The sequence below is a fragment of the Porites lutea genome, chromosome 3 (genome assembly GCF_958299795.1).
Source record: "Porites lutea chromosome 3, jaPorLute2.1, whole genome shotgun sequence".
NCBI classification, from domain to species: Eukaryota; Metazoa; Cnidaria; class Anthozoa; order Scleractinia; family Poritidae; genus Porites; species Porites lutea.
Window position 1 is genome coordinate 46,671,366 of NC_133203.1, and position 17,309 is coordinate 46,688,674.

Sequence of the window (17,309 nt, forward strand, 5' to 3'; positions counted from 1 at the left end):
CTCTTCCGAGGTACAAAGCGACAAATATGATAAAGAACAGAACACAGATGAGGTAAAATTGTTGTGAGCCAGCCCCTGCTGAGTCCAATGAAATAACCTCGGTTCTTGTGAACGGGACGCTGTATCCGGAAGCCTCTACCTCAAAGAAGTACGTAGCCATGCAAAGTAAATTAACAGATGGATTGAAAGAGGAAAATTCCAATATAATGACTCTGGTTTGCCTGTCGAGCCAGTCATTGCTTTGTAGTGTTTCTATAACGGTAAAGCCTGTAGAGTTTTCATAACCTAAGTCGACCACGAAACCTCCTCCAGGATAAAACGAGAACTGTCCCCACTTAGGAACCGTGTCCATATCCTCGGCACTTTGGTATCTCCAAGGCTTTGGGCAAAGTCGGAAAAGTTCGTCTTTATTCGTGGAGTTGTCGACAGGCTTCCACCCTGGCTTGCTGAAGGATGTCTTATCTTCGTTTACGCGTAAGTACCCGCCGTAGCAAACAGGAAACATATGTTTCATGTAATTTAAAACATCACAAGTCCCTGCAAATGTTTAAAAAGAAAAGGAGCCTATCAAATGAGTATAGAAAATTTTGACAAGGTTTGGAGTAAGGAACTTGACATACATTTTTTCCCTGAGTTCCTTCATATCGTACTTAAGTATGCGACCCCTTTTTTCGCATAAATTTTCTTCTGCCAGCAGAAAGCTCTTATTTTTCTTTACATATATTACTAGTTACAGCTATCGCTAAGTGCCAACGAGCAAAGATTTTACCTATACGCGCGCGCTGTTGAATTTGTTTATGAATGTCCTGAAATACAGCAATTGATGAAAAATAGATTGAACTTAATTCGATTGATTATGCGAAAATTACCTTGAAAATAGTGCAACTTAAAGCAAGGGGCACACATACACCAACCCACAGCCGGGCCAGTACCTCACGCATGCCCATAGCCATATCACGCGGGCAGTGGCAGCGTTATTATTTTTCTTAGCGGCATGCAATAAAAAATTCCAGCGGGCAAATGCGACAGATATCGCGTAGGATGGAAATGATCCACCCGACGATTGGTTGAAGACAGCATAAGCACGGGACTCACAAACACGCACACGGCTCGTGGATTCTCTGATCTGTATCACGTGTTCGCTCGAAAACAATGCATTCTCTGTTCTGCATTACGTCGTGGTTGCCTTACATTACTCTATGTTACATCGATTCGAGACTTTTTCTGCCCCTGGAACAATCGCGCACGGCTCTATTAGGCTGCCGCCTCGCAGCCTCGCGTCTTCGCGAGGCTGCTCGTTGGCAATTATTACATATACAAACAAACATAAACAAGCACATCGTTCCTGAGAGCAGTATCAGATTCATATTAAGCTGTCAACAAGAATATAAAATGATGATGCAAAACTATTAGGAAAAATGGCCTACTTCGCAATCTCAAGAGTCAGATTGCGTAAGCACAGGGGTCGAGATTGTCCCACGTGGCATTTCCACTCCTTCTGCGCATGCGTCTACAACCGGTGTTTACCAATACGAGGGGAAAATGACCACTTATTCGCGCTTTATGAGAGCATTTTGAAAAGAATGACATGACGCAAATTTTTCGTTTTTTGCTTAATTTTCAAAAAAATGTCCAAACTCACCAGGTTGAACTCTAAGTTGCCTTCCTCTAGCCATTCCTACCAGGACTGAACGTTTATTTCCGATGTACATGGTTTGATTTTCGTAACGTCCGTTGTACCATCTACCAGCAAATACACCCGGCAAAAAAACATTTCTAACCCATCTCCAGTACTGTTTCTTGTTAAAAACCTGGTATCCCAAAAACAAAAAAGCGAAAAAATTAATAAAGAACAAAAAATTTTCGTGGTTCGTGTACTAGTTTTGCTAAAAAAGAGTTCTAGAATGCTAGAAGGAAAAACGACAAATGCAAATCAATCAATCAATCAATCAGTCAATTAGTGGCATGTAAAAAAAGGCGCCATCTATTCTGTTTTTGGTTCACATTGGTAATCTCCTTCTACGCATACACCCTAGAGCCTTCAACAAAGCCAAAGCAACTACGCAAACATATCTTTGCTGCGAAAAGAATCTGACTACTTTTTCTTGTTACTTATGCAAGGGCTGAACTAGGGAAAATCGCGGCCTTATTTTCCGGGGGCGGGGTGTATTAAACTGTGTTTTGGAGCCGTCAGAGGCCCAAATCGTTCCCTTCTGCTTACCACTAAAACAGTGCGCTTTTCATATCCCCACAGAAACGATTCGAGTAGTCTCCTACCTTATTAAAGGGAATCAGCCATTGGGCATGTTCCAGTGGCAGTTCTGAAATTCTTACCCTCTGATATATTTTTAGCTCAAATATGGTAACCAGGGACTAATCCCACAGGCCCAACTAGAGGATCTGGTAAACGATGATCCCGGTTTTCTGCCGCTAAACGGAAAGATAGTTTTTCCCAGCAAACAATCATAGAAGAAAAGAGAAAATACTTCAGCAGTATTTTTAAGGAAATTTTACTTACCGTTTCAAATCTTGGCAGTCCTTCTGTGATGGATTTTGTCATCATGTATCGATGTTCATTTCTGCTACCATAACAAACCACCATCAACAAGAAAACAAAAATAAGGTAGATGAAAAACTCCACAAAGAACCGAGATATATTTTGTTTTTTCGCCTGACGCCTTCTCATCTCCTCTACTTCTTTCAGCTTCATCTTCCATAAATGTCCTTTTTTGGACGATGAAGTTCGAGTTTTAGCCTCTTTTACGTATTCGTTACCATCTTTCTTTCTCTTTTTTCTGATTATCATGGCTGACAGTACTATTGCGGTAAAGAACACTTTGACTGGCTCAGTAATGGCCACATTCTCGGTGAAAGAGATAAACATGGAAGACAGCCACTGTTCACTGATTTCCTTTCCCCAGACCAAGCTGTAGAAGATGGTAAACGCCGCTGAAACAGAACATGAACAAACGAATAAAAACCAGGCGAAGTAAATGAGAAACTTTTCTTTCAAGCAAACACGGGTTTGACTCTCTGCGTTTCTGGCAGCCTTTTGAAACAGGAAAGCTATGAAAATGTTTATAGGAGCAACAATGAGCGCGCTTTCGATACCAATAACTACTTGTCTCCAAGTGAATTTCAAAGGTCCGATTTGAATCAAATTCTCAGATTTTCCGTCCAGTTTATAAAACATGGCGTTTGCAAGCATAGCTGTCAATAGCAGTGAAAGACAGCATGACGCCCTTTGTACTCGTGTGAAGCGATTTCTCCTTGGCTTTGCTATAACTGAGACCCATATGTGTTTCTCTGTGAGTCCTTTCCACCATCGCTTGAAAACCTCGCTGTTGAAATCTATTTTATTTTGTTCTGTCTCCAACATCCGTTCAATCCTACCATCTCCTCTTTCAAGAGCTAGCCACTGAGTATTCGTGAATGTCCAAGAGCAAAGCGTTTGTTTGTCAAGAACAATGATTTCCTCTAGAAACCACGAAGGACTATTTCCAGAGTTATCATGCCCAAACCTCATCCCTTCAATAGAACCGAGTGGTTTTTCAACTTTAAGAACAAAAACGTCGGTATTTCCTCTAGAGAAAAGTGTGCCCGTCGGGGCATCCTCCATGTCGTTGAGCGGAATCTTCCCGGTGCTTTCTTCAGAGCCGTATATTTCTATAGCAACTTTAGCTGTTGTTCCAGAGTTCCTCCAGACTCCTGTTGTTATTGTTATTTCATATTCGTGCAAACTGTTTGATCCTGTTGGCAGCTCAACTGGAGAGCCATTCTAAAACAAAAAAGAAAACGAAAGTGTTGTGTGTTTTTGTTCCCTTGATTGTTAAGTTTCGTCCCGTGTCAAGCATTTTCATTCTCGTGACCAGCATCTAGTTAAATGTTTTGGAACAAAAGAAAGTGTTTATTGACACAATCCAACAAGATTGGTTTGAAACAACAACATGGCCGCCGTTACATTGTCGTGGAACATTGATATTGCCACCATGACGCTATATGAGAACGCGGTATAATTTATTTTTTGTTTTTGCATTGGTTTGTTTTCATTATTCATGTTTGCAAGGCCAGAAACAAGAAATTGGCTTCCATTAAAACATCCTAAGAGATCTGAAAGGGTACCTGCTTTTGATTAGATTCCGTTATGTCAAATGAGTCACCGAAGCCATAATTGAAGGTTCCGCACTACCACCTACCATCAACCCAGAAACTAGAAAAATTAACTCTTCTGCGCCTCTGCGATGCCGTTTACGCATAAATTTACATTATAGATGATTATAGAGCATGGTGTTTTGATAATCGCACAGTCATACATTATTATCGAAGTAAGACTTCACTAAAAGAATTAAGAGGGCTGGAAAACATAGTTGTGAATAATACTGTACAGCCAGTTCATTTTATAGGGCCGTTCAATTGTCTTCATGGTAGTAAAAAAATACCTCTCTGTTTGATTTGATGAGCTCTAGGAAAGCGAGTTCTCTATTCTCTAATTGAGCTGTCCGATGAGTCTTGCCTTCGGTTTAATATTTTTAATTGCTCGGTCTGGTTTACACTAAGATCCACCTTCACACCGCTGCAATGTTTTTCCAAGTGGTCGTTGCATTATTCAAGTTACCTAATAAGTACTTACATTTCTGGTGTCTTGTTGATCCGCTTTTCTGACGAAAACGATCACGAAAACGTAGCACAGGAATAGCACTACCACGGTTACAATAACTGCGACATTTCCTGTATCTGCAAGTCTCTTGAACTCTATCAGCACTTGATCAAAGTCGATGGGATTGGGTTTTACTAAGAAACTACCTCCAAAGGAGGTCAGGTGATTACATGAACAGTTCAGGAATCTATTTAACGTTGCTGACAAAACCTATGGAATAAAGAGTGAAAAATTTAAAACCAAGTTTCCATGTTAGGTCAATAGACCAATTTCGAAATATCTTGAAATTCATACTTGGCTCGGAGGCTTGGGGAATCTGGACAACAAACAAAATTCATCTATGAACCTCAAGGAGATTTCTCTTGAATTATTCTTTCAAGCCTCGAGAACTAAAAGTTATGAATTTTTCAATATATCAAAATTGGTTCATTAATGAACTTTTATGGGTTGTGCAATTTAAGGCATGTTATAATTTTCCAGCTGATCAAAATAAATATGAAAATAACTACACTATACAACTGCAGAAGATCACAAACGATACATAGGAAGCCAAAAGATGGCGTGGATGAAAGTGGAGACGGCAAAAGCATGCATGTATTGCTCCTTACTGCTTACTGCGAGGCTTAACAATTTACACTTAGCAACCAACCCTAGGTCCAACACCAATCAAAAAAAATAGCTCAGTCATCAGTTATTGCTTACTTGACAGCCTTTTGCCGTCCACTTTTCCTGCTCTTCTGACCAGAACACACAGCTCCCCAAGGCCACCTTCATAGTATAGTTCCTTGAGATGGCTGGGTCATACATGGGTAACACAGACACATTTTTGCCCTGAGAGGGAGTGGGAGGGGGGTCCTTCACTTGCACACATGATCGCTTTTGACGTCCATTTCCGAAACATGATCTCTTTTGTCTCCTCAGAGAAGTCACACTGGTGTCATCACTTTTAATCCCTAGAAAGTACCTTCCAGGTTGCCTGGCAACTGTTTCTATTGGAACGGTTGCAAATCTGTTGGAAAAACACTTTGCTCTTCCAAAGCTTTTTTCCTGCGTATTCCACCAAATGCAAGTTGCCTGTTTGGAGATAGTGGCATTGAAATCATACACTTGTGTTGTTGGCCGTTGACTATGTCGCATGTAAACAAAAAGGGTCACACTTTCATCAGTTGGAGCGATTTCCACCATTATCAACGTGTTTTCGTACTTAACATCTATCAAGTGAAATCGTAAATTATCATTCTGGGTGAAATACTGCCGAATTTGAAAAGATATCTGTTGAGGTTTCAGTGGTGTAACAATTACGACGTCGTTTATGAGACCCGATACTTTGATCGGTTTACGCTCGTCGTCTTTCAAGTCCAGTGCTAAGATATCAGAGTCCACTCGCTCTCTTGTGACATCCCATGTGTAAGGATTGAATGGAACTGAGAGTATCTGAAAAATCAAAACAAACAAACAAAAACGACTTGAACATGGTGCATGAGACACGTCACTGGCATATAAACCATTGGCTTAAATAATTGTATTTTCAGCAAGTTTCATTACACTTCATTGCACATCACGATACTCGGAATCTTAGCGATATCTAAAGGAAATACATTTAACAATTATTTGCCGAAGGCAAAGTAAGTAGGAACTTTATTATCGTGTCAAAGTCGCTAGCATACAAAGTATACTAATTGGGGACACCTAACTAAAATTACTTATCTGATTGTCGATAAAATAATATTATATGTAATAATGAATAAAATATGAAATATAAAATCAGTTATTAGTTGTTACATAAAAAACAGTCTTTACAAGGGCTGTCAAGTAGGCTTGTGAAATTAACCAGTTTAATACGCTTTTTGAAAATGTCCAAAGATTCAGACGATCGGATATTTATATCGGATTTGGACCAAATGACAGGGCCTAGGTAGGTCAGGCTGTGTTTGCCAAAAGCAACAGTCCGAAATCTAGGAATGACGAAATCATGATTTCTAAGATGATACTGAGAATTGGTAACGACAAATAAGTCCACAATATAGGGAGGCGGCAGGCCATTTTTTACTTTGTACATTAAGATTGCAATAGCTTGTAGTCGCCGCGTATGAAGTGTTGGTACATTCGCTCCATGCAAGAGTTCATCGTACGTCGATTTGTTGTCAAAGTACACAGCGCGTAATGCTCGTTCTTGAATTCGTTCAAGTTTCGTGGCATCAGAAGAACGACAGAAATGCCAGACAGTTTGACAGTATGTGAGATGGGGTATCCAGCGAATTTAATAATGTGCAATTTAGCAGATGTAGGAATGGGGTTACGCAATCTTAGGAGAACGCCAGTTTGAGAGGAGGCTTTTCTACAAACATTGCTTACATGACTCGAAAATGATAGTTGATCGACTAGGGTAACCTCTAAGAGCGTTATCTCTGGTTTTTGATCAATTACAGTGTCGTTAATCACGATGTGTAAATCCTTATGCCAATTCCTCGGGCCCAGACTCATCACTTGATACTTAGAAAAATTTCGTTGCAAAAGATTGTTGTTATACCACTTAGAGTTGTTGTTTCCTTCCTCAGTTAAAATGCTTTCCGCCTCGTTAGCTGTCTTCGCCACTGAAAACAGTTGGTGGTCATCCGCGTACATGACTAACCTATTTTCATCGGTGGAGAGGTGTAGGTCGTTTTGAAAGACATTCCAAAGAAGGGGCCCGAATCTAAATTAGCAAAAGAGTAACTGGTCGGGTATTGTAAACTTTCATTGTATGCAAATGAATCTTGTGATGAGTATGCGGTTTATTTTCGGCGATGATTGAAATGACGCGCCATGTTCTCATCACGTTTTTTAATCTCCGGGAATGATGTAATTGCTCTCGAATCGACGCCCTTGAATTTTCGTGTGACTATACACGCGTATAGCCTGCGACCCCAGACGTAATTCCGGTCGTTAGTAACACTCGTACTAAATCAATCCAGAAAAATTTCGTCGAATACGATATAAAATGCAAATATCCTGAAATACTCGACCGTCGATAAAATAAAGTAGGAAGTGACAAACCTTTGGCGAGTAAATCCTGTTTCGTGTAGATTTAATCACCTCCTCATTTCTTATCTAGTCTCCAAGCAAGCGAGACTAAACGCCGATTTTAAGAGGGGTCTTGTTCAACAGTATGAACTGCGTGTAAATCCTGTTTCGTGTAGAATTAATCACCTCCTCATTTCTTATCTAGTCTCCAAGCAAGCGAGACTAAACGCCGATGTTAAGAGCGGTCTTGTTCAACAGTATGAACTGCGCCTGAGGTGAATAATTGTTCAGTATATACACACGAAGTGATCTCAACACAATTAGAAAGGTAACCATTTAAAAACGATTGGTTTGATTGAAGGGTGAATTCATGCGCGAACATGCAGCCGTAAACAGAAGATGCGTGACGGTTAGATCTTTATGCTTACAGTGTCTTCAAACATGGCATATCATAGTTACGTTTCTATTTTCTTGTAAGCTTTACCGTCAATAGTGTGAAAGAAAACGTCGAAAGTTTTAATTACTACCCATTTTGAGTAGAAAGGTAGAGCTTTATTTGTTCTGTCAGCGTTGTTTATACGCAGTGTTCTTTACCTTATTAACTTTCTGGCACATACAATTTTCAAAAATAATTTTCCTTCCTTTTTTTCTAAAAATTAACTTCTACTTATAAGGCAAAGTTGCTCTTGCAAGGAAATCCCCAGTTCACAAAACAGTGACAAAGCGCCTTCGTTTTCCTCTGTAGTGGTAAACGTTGATTCGAGTGTGTAAAAAGCCAGCTACAGTAAATCATATCACAATAATTCACACTGATTAAACACCATGAAGTCTTTTCTTACCTTCAAAATCGTCAACAGTAAGATATTCTTATATTTTCAAAAAATTCTTACTCAAAGACTTTGGCAAGACACCTAGTTCACGACAGCGACTTTGTTTTGCTTATATTGACCACCTATCGCGGTAAATATAACGTCATACTCCGAGATAGCGAACCAATCAGATTGCTCGAATCACCAAGATCACTGAGTGTGTATATATTAAAAACGCGTTATAATATACAGACTATTTTCAAGAGTAATGAACACATTATATTGTATTTCAGATTGTTATGTAAGGAAATCCAAGATAGTCTGGATTCTGGATTTCATGCTGTGGATTCCGGATTCCAAGCGCTAGGGATAACATTATTAAATGAACTGACCAAACCTCCACAAGCAAAAATGTCCAGGATCCAGATTCCAGATTAGCTTAACGTGGGTGAAAATAACAAAAGACTTAATTCTCAAACTGCCTCGATGCAATGTTTTCGGCGTTTCACTTGTGAAAAAAAAATGGAAATTTGAAAGAATTAAAGCAATAGCAGCACATTACCTGTAATCAAACTGTAGCTCACGTGTAATCTATTTTGAACAGCAGGAGGGAAAATCATTTCAGATTAAGGCTACGCATCAAAGTGTCTCTTCTCTATTCTCCGCGCGGCTTTGCAACTCGTCTGCCTCAATACACGTACTGATGATCTCTCGAGCTGCGCAGGTTACGTAGCTTATTTGATGGCAGTCCTCATTCGAAAGGAGAAAAACTAATCGAGGATTTTTTGAAAAGGAAGAGAATTTATGAAAACTTACTTGAGAGTCAACGAAGGTTGTGTTACTGGTACTGGAATCTAATGTTCCATTTGGTAAAACAAATCTACCGTCCCCTCCTTCAATAGATAATCCAAGAAGTTTAGTTGGGGTATGACGTCCAAATGTCATGGACAATTCTGCAGTCTTGATTCGCGTCACTTCTTCATCTGCAACTTTCATTGCTAACACGGCATCTGCAATAATGTTGATGATCCCGATGGAATCCTTCACAAGACTTTTGCCCTAAAGAAGGAAGTGCCCGTTTATCAATTACTATTTCATTTTTAGAACGTTCAGGCCCGATTCATCCAGTCATGTCCAGAAATGCGCCCAATGGCAAAAATGGCGAAAATTCGCCAAGTTTGCCAATAAGTTATAACAAAGCTAAGGGTGCCCATTAAGAGTTGCGATTTTGATGAAAGTGGGATATTTTGCGAAAATGGCGAATTTGCAATTGGCAACGAATATGGCGAACATTCGCCAAAGTCGTAACAAAATTTTCAATGAGATGGCAAAGAGGCCCTTTGAAAGTGGTGATTTTGACGAAAATGATGATGTTGACCAAAATAGCGAAAAATCCCCAAAGCCTTGCCTGCAAGTCAAATGAGGAGGCAAAGAGTCCCCGCCAAAAAGTGGCGAATTTGGCGAGAAATCGCAACGGCCATTTTGAAGGAGATGGCAAATTTGCCGAAAATGCCTAAAATTCGCTAAAGGCTTATACAGAAGTAACGAAATTGACGAATTTGGCGAAAATGGCCAAAGGGTGAATCTCTCCAAAAAATTGCCCGAGGGTTGGCGAAGGTTTAAATGAGATTACAAGAGGCACTCCTCGTAAAGTCGCGAAGTTGACAAAAATGGAAAATCTCACGAAAATGGGGAATTTGGCCTCAATTTTACATGAGGTTGCAAAATATTCAAATTAGATCACCATTTTCGCCAACTTCACCAAAATCGCTCTTGTGGCGGCCGTCCAAGAACACGATAATTTTGAACCAAATTTTTCTGACATCGATAGGTTCCCATTTTCCATTAGGTATGGGTCCCCACTAATCGCGCGCTTCGCACGCGCGGACGCCCAAACCTTTGCCCATCTCTATTCAGGCTACACTTGCCTTGGTCCCAATCGTGTCCCCTGGATAGAGGTTCCACTGTACTTGTTTTTAAGTTTACGTAAGGTTTCGTTCACGACAACTAACGATAATCGCCGACAATCGAGCACCAAGAAATGGATTTAATTCTTTGTAACAAGACGCTATGGGAGCGTACACTTCGGTGTCGTGGTTGTGGATTAATTGTGAATACGGAGGAATAGTAAGAAATGATATTTTTCCGGATACCCTTCCATACAAATACCCTTACTTTTCTCCTTTTGTGTAACAGACGTCTTAACTTCTTCACCGGAAGTCTGCTAGGTGCATGGCTGTAACCCAATTCGATTATAATTTCTGTCATAAATAATTGCGCATGGCGAGATCTCAGTTCCACGTCCTTTAACTTCTCTACAACAACACTTCACTTATGTACAGTTAACTCCACACCTTCTCCACCAACGTAACTATGAACTAACATCAGTACACTCCCTTACAAAACTTGCTGAAAATGCACAATCTCTACGCGGAGGATAATTAATGTACAACATCGCAACATCAACTAAAAATACGTATCTCGCAATAACTCTCGCGAAACTCGTTTTTTTGGTCGCGCCACTCATGTTGAGCCCTGTCGGGTGGGGTTAGGAACTGGATAGGTAACCCACCGCGAATATCGTCGTGAAGGTCTTTACTCTGTTCCTTCTTTTCTTCTTCTTCTTTTTTGTGTATTGTGTGGTGTTGTATTTAAAAGTGTATTGAAAAGCATACTTAGCATTATTTCGGCCGCTGGATTTAGAAAAAAAAAAACACAAACACGGCAGTTCGCGTGAAAATTATTATAAGCTTACTTCGGGTGGTAGTAGTACAAAACTGATATTTTGATCTATCGGCGTGGAATTTAACCGGAAAACTAATAAATTTGTTTTTTCCACGGTGGATAACGAATTCCAAGCTAGATTCCAGGAGAAAAAGACAAGGTTTCCAGGATAAAAAGCAAAACTGAAACGCACTTTTGAGAACATATGGCGCGATGGACATATCAGTCGCAGTGAGACGCACTGAAAATTGCTCTTGTATCTCGATTTTCGCTCATATTTTGAAGCTACTCGCCCAAATTGATTCAATGTTTTCTGCAAAATACTTTTGCAGTCAATATTTCTAGCCAGAATAATAAATAAGAACAAGTCGAAAAGTCACCAACTTATCCCGTACCTCGTGCATAACTTATAGCTATTTTTCAGATCTCAAGTTACCTTGGGTCGCAGTGGCGTAATCGGCTAAGGGTCTCATCTGATCTGATGGGTCACACAAGTGAGTCGGTTCAAACCCCGGGCAATCTAAGAAAGTAATTCTTTCTTCCTCGAATAACAAAGAAATCGAACTGATCTCGAACTAATTCGGCTCTCACTTCGCCAAATAGCCGAATAAAGCCGAAACCCTACAGACTTTGCATGCCAAATCTGGTCCCCAACTTTGGAACATTCCTGAGCGTCGCGAATCCTTTACTTCGCGCTCCGCCAAAGTAAAAATAAATCATTAAATTACAACAGATGAGTGATAAAAAATTTGAGCAAGACAGCTATCTTACAAGAACAAACTTTCAATCATAGGCTCCTGAGTATGTGTATAACAGCCACAGGATACCAATCAAGCATTAACACTATCATTACATTTGCTGGGGAATTGCATTGAGATTTCCCACGTGTCTGCGCCAGCTAGTAATGGACTACGAAAATAAATACCTGTTCTTGAGGACTGGACCCACGTTTTCCTGATGCGACCATTGATGCACTCTTCAGAACGTTGTTGAGGCATGAGCCTAAGTTTTCTGCTGACGGGGTGATCAGCGGTATGTTGTCCGTTTGTTTCTGCTGGGAAGCATTCCTGAGCAGTGAAGCCATGGAGTCAATAGCAGGTAGGGCGAATTCCTGACAAAAGCGAACGTTTAGAGAAAGAAATGTTACTGCGAGTTTTTTAACGGACTGCTAACAAATTACCGCTTCCAAGATGTTGCGAATTGTTGTGAATTCTTCACCTGGAAAAGCGCCCTGCGAGCAGAGCGTTTCTTTCGCTTGTTTGATTTTGTCGTACTCGAAAAAGACTCTGCAAAAAGGGAGTCATTCTCCACCCCTGCAGTGCCCTTCTTTCTTGCACATGACAACGTCACGGAGTCAAAAGAGTGAGGTCTGGAGTCAACAATGAAATCGAGTAAGAACTTTGTTGAGGATGCGCTGCTTGTTGCTAGGATACAGTTCCCAGGCCTTATAGCCGAGCGTCTAGTACAGCGGGCTCAGTTATGATCATCGTTATATTAATACAAGAATGCTCGTGGTTGAAAAACCAGTTTGACGAGAGAAGATAAGATTGATCAGTTCAAAAGTTTGGGCTACGATGACTTCAAAGGCTTGATGCGATTCAGTCAGAGCCTCTTTTTCTCCTTCTCGATTAATGAGAAGACAAAAGGAAGCTCTGCTCATAGATTGCTGGAAAAGTTAGGAACAACACAATAAAAATTCAGGGGGAAACCGAATAAGGAATCGTAGCCATTAAGCACTTATTACTTTTGAACATGAAGTTGATGGCAGAAACAGCGCGAAGGAGGAGGGACTGGCGCGAATTCAAACGTTTTAGACTGTGAATGATGATACGAAATAAATAGCAAAAGTTATAAAAACATACTTTGACCTGCTCTGTTTCAGCAGCGCGATTATGGGGACTTCATAGGTAAATTATACCTCACCAGAGATTTTATAGATGTTGTTTCAGTGTCCTGAATGGCTGAGCCAATCACAGAAGACGACTGCAGCAGGTCTGGCAGACTCTTAACTTTCAACGCGGCAATTTTGCCCACAATCAGTTCCTGAATCTATGATAAGTAACAAAACTGATTACACTTTAACACGAATCAATCGACCCTTACACGGTGTTTTAAAGTTCAGATAAAAACCAGTAAGCGAATGTCCATTGACACTGCTGGAAAGAGCGCCGTAAATGAAATTAATAAACTTACCAAGTTTCAATTAAAGGTTTTGGCAGCTTAACTGATTGATTTCACCGCGTTCTTCCAAGCCGAGATGACGAATTTCCACTAATTGGCCCCAGTAAAAAGTTTAAAAAACCGTGTGAGGGTATATTTACACTAAACTACTGGGCAACATCGCGGCTGGATGAATAATTGCTTGAGATTGAGTTAGCATTAACTGTAGTCCTTTTCTCGAGACCCTGTTAATATCCTTTTCTTTTATAGGGTGTTTCAATCCAAAGAAGCTCTTAAAGGCCACATGAATTTCAGTCAAAGAGGACATTAATTAGTAATGGAAAGTTTCTGAACGTCGGTTCCGGTAGTTTTCTGTTTTGAGCGGATCCTTATAAACGTTATTTTTAAATACTATTACCTTCGTTTTTTTCTCGGCACTGAGGGACGAATCCTGCCCAATTGCTTCTAGAATTGTATTGGATATTTGTGCTGCCTTGTTCAGATCACCATCTTCGATCACTTGATTAAAAAGGCTATCATTAGCTGTCAAGACACTGGTAAAGTTCGCTGGGCTCAAGTGTTGCGATGGTTTAACCTGCAACAACAACAACGAATCACGAGGCCTTAACCTGTTGAAAGGTTTCTAGTTACCTGGGATAGGAGGAGAAGGCGTGACTGCGTAAAAGCAAACAGGCAAAAGGGGCGGGGGGGGGGGGGGGGAGGAAGGAGAGGGAGAGCCTCCCGCATGCTTTGCCTTCTCCACACCACGCAATTGCGCCTGTGCTCGAGGACCCTATTCACGGTCCAGAGTCACTTTCCAGCTTACACGACTTTGCTGAGTAATTAGGAAAAGCTTGTTCTTATTTCTTTCCATGGCCCACAAATGCCTTAACATTTTATTTTGTCTCAGTTTTACTCCCAGTGTCAAACATCGATATTGAAAATGTATAGTATGACAGACGGTCGGATCGCCACATGTAAGGGAATCCGGATTCCATGATTTTTGTTTTCCTCAAGGAATCCGGAATCCTTAGCCTGGGACCAGGCTCCCCTGAGGAGAAAAATTGATAAAGGAGTGAAACGGCACCAAAGGTTGGCGAGCGAAGCGAGCCGGGCGGAATACAGCTTAAGCAGCCCGAAATTCCATCAACGATTGAAATCCGATTCCAAGTCCCACTGACAAAGAATCTGGAATTCATTACGTGGAATCCGGAATCCATAGAGTGGAATCCAAAAAAAAAGACACTCTTGGATTACCTTACATGGGATGAGTCAGACGCGCATGCGCAGGCTATAATAATAAGTTATAATGATGTGGCCAACAGGGGTCTTTTTTGCATGAGCATGCGCGACCGCTGAGCAAGAGATTTGCATGGAGGCTCACCACAGGGTTTGCCTTCATCAAAATGGCGCGTCTCAAAGCTACCATATCGATTATTTTGCTCATTGGTCTTGGCGAATGTGCTCGTGATTTAACAAAATGTGTAGTTTGCAAAAAAAAAAAACTCTAACATGGTCTTAACAAAAGCGAAGTAGACCGGCTTTAACATACACGATCCACTATCAAATTTCATCTCCCCACTTGACCTGGACATCAGCGCGCGTATACGTAGTGCCTGGAGGATTGCGCTGACCTCATCAAAGTCTAAACGAAGTGCAGAAACGATTGTTGATGCAAGTAAACACTTTCAATTTTTTTTGTTTTGAAATCAGAAAGGTAGAGAAATATTAAAAAAAAAAACATAGCAAATTTCAGCGAGTGGTTCGAAGTGCGCGAAAGCCGATGTTCAGTTCAGCAGTGAATTAATATATGTTCTACAATTTTCCCAGCACTTTAAAGCTACAAAATTAAGAGCACACGAGACGTAGATTAGTCACCTGGTGAGATGGTGGTGGTAGTCACTCTGTATGTCTCGAACAATAAAAAAAAATGAATATCAATGAGACACAGTCCAAACTGCATTCAATAGGACTGAAATTAAAGTCCAATCTTGTGACCGATTTTGATGAAACAAACGGTTAGGTTTCCCAAGAAGTACAGTAAACATGTGATGCCGACCAAAAGTTAAAAATCATTAGAACATTTAAGTTGTGGCTAAAAGCAAATTCCTGTAAAAGATGCGTTACAATGTTAGTCCACGCAAAAACAAGAAGTTCTACAATTTTCCTATAAACAAACTTTGTATCGCTAAAATACTTAAGGCAAAAACTTTCTATTCCAACTGAAAACGGCGTGGTAGTCGCCCGCTGATCGTTATTAATCCACCCCCGAAATATGGCTAAATCAGCTATTAACAAATAATTGACAGAAATCCTCTACGGCATCGAGAAACTGATTTACATCCGATTTATAGACAAACACTAAATAAAGAACAATTTGCTCAGTAGCTACGCATCAGCAATGCCCTCTATGCCAAACTTTGTGGTTCTTAAAGGAGAATCAAGACACGAGTCGAGCGCCAAACAACAACAAGCAGCCATGTTCGTGTCAGACATCCTTGAGAAACTTGCTCTTTCACCTCGTTCAGCGCATCAGTCTCCACTTTAAATCAACAGATCTTTACTTATTTTGTACAACGAAGGTCTTTCCTAAGTTCCTGCTACCATTTCAATCTCAAGCAAGCTTTCAAAGTGAACAATTTGGTTCCTATAACCATGCAGCACGTTCGCTGTCACTGGTCGCGTGCTCTTTGACAAGTCAGCGGTCGCGCATGCTCATGCAAAAAAGACCCCTGTTGATGTGGCCTAGCTAGACCGCAAGAACTTTCTATGACTCCCGGGGTGATGTAGTTGTGGGCTTCTTTAAAATACCGCTGACTTTACCGTGAACGGTGTGCAGTGTGATTATTAGCGGTTCCCAGGCAGATTTTGACTGGTACTTGATCTTTATTAGGAAATAAACAGGATCAAGCTGTTTGAAATTCAATTAAGTCAGACCTAGGGTTTGTAAACATAACTACCTGAAACCTTTTTGTTCAGGATTAGGGTTAACGAGACTGTGAACAACACAACCCAGGACTTAACTGTCTAAAGGAAACAAGCTATGAACTCACCCGAACAGAAATATTAACAGTCGGTGCTGAAGCTCCATAACTGTTAGTTACAGTAGCAAGAATCTCGACTGTGTAGTTATGTGATCGGTTTCCAGGGGGTAGCCATGAAATAACGCTGTTGTTTACTCCGTAGTATACCATACTGTACAGACCGTTGTCCAGTCGAAATTGAAACTGATACGTCAGAGGGGTACCGTCACCTACCCAGTCGCTGCAGCTCAGGTTGAAATCAGTCTCAAACGAGATGCCGCTGGACGGAATGATCACGCACCTCCCTCCTGAAGGTGGCGTAGCAGTAACAATGTCATAAGCACTTAATCCTTCAATACCGTCTTTAGTCCTGACAAATAACACCAATCGATAGTTCTTTCTCCCATCCAACGAGTTTTCTTTTATGACAATGTCACTTGAGTTTAGCGGCGTAGTTGTAATGCTTTGCAATATATTCACCTTTCGCCATATTGGATCAGTATTTGAGGCGGACTTGTTTCTTCCATAGAGCGTCCATTCGTAGGAGAATATTTTGGAGCACTGAGAACCTTGGCATTGTGACTTGATACTCAACCTAACTGACGGACTTTTTTGAACTCCACAATTTAGAAGACAGCTAAATATAAAAAGAAATACACACATTGTAGGGCATGTTAATTATCTTTGTCACAATAGTTTACACTTGTGAGTTGGTATTGCGCTGATACAACAGTGGGTGTGATAGACTATCTCGAGACTGGATTGACTCCATAAAAATAGTGCGAATAGTGAGATTTGCCGGACTAATTTTTTATTTTTATCACTGAGTTGTTATTACAAAGTGAGACTAGCTTTCGCGCCAGATTTTACTATAGTTGCCCGTAGTTAGATTAAAATATCCACGGAGACCCTGAAACAGTCAACAGGGGTAGG

The 17,309-nt window shown here is 40.7% G+C and overlaps 1 protein-coding gene across 1 annotated transcript in view; it reads right to left on the reverse strand.

The window, feature by feature from the left end:
* LOC140932396 (polycystin-1-like protein 2) overlaps window positions 1–17,309 on the reverse strand; it is a 33,195-nt gene that overhangs the window by 1,266 nt on the left and 14,620 nt on the right. The window contains exons 41-50 of the mRNA XM_073382007.1: window positions 16,407–17,013; window positions 13,772–13,948; window positions 13,117–13,242; window positions 12,119–12,304; window positions 9,286–9,528; window positions 5,360–6,091; window positions 4,631–4,867; window positions 2,519–3,778; window positions 1,643–1,811; window positions 1–537 (exon numbers count right to left, since the gene is read on the reverse strand). The exon at window positions 1–537 is cut by the window's left edge and continues 1,266 nt beyond it. Of these exons, the coding sequence (XP_073238108.1) occupies window positions 1–537; window positions 1,643–1,811; window positions 2,519–3,778; window positions 4,631–4,867; window positions 5,360–6,091; window positions 9,286–9,528; window positions 12,119–12,304; window positions 13,117–13,242; window positions 13,772–13,948; window positions 16,407–17,013 (4,274 nt within the window). The remainder of the gene's footprint in view (window positions 538–1,642; window positions 1,812–2,518; window positions 3,779–4,630; window positions 4,868–5,359; window positions 6,092–9,285; window positions 9,529–12,118; window positions 12,305–13,116; window positions 13,243–13,771; window positions 13,949–16,406; window positions 17,014–17,309) is intronic.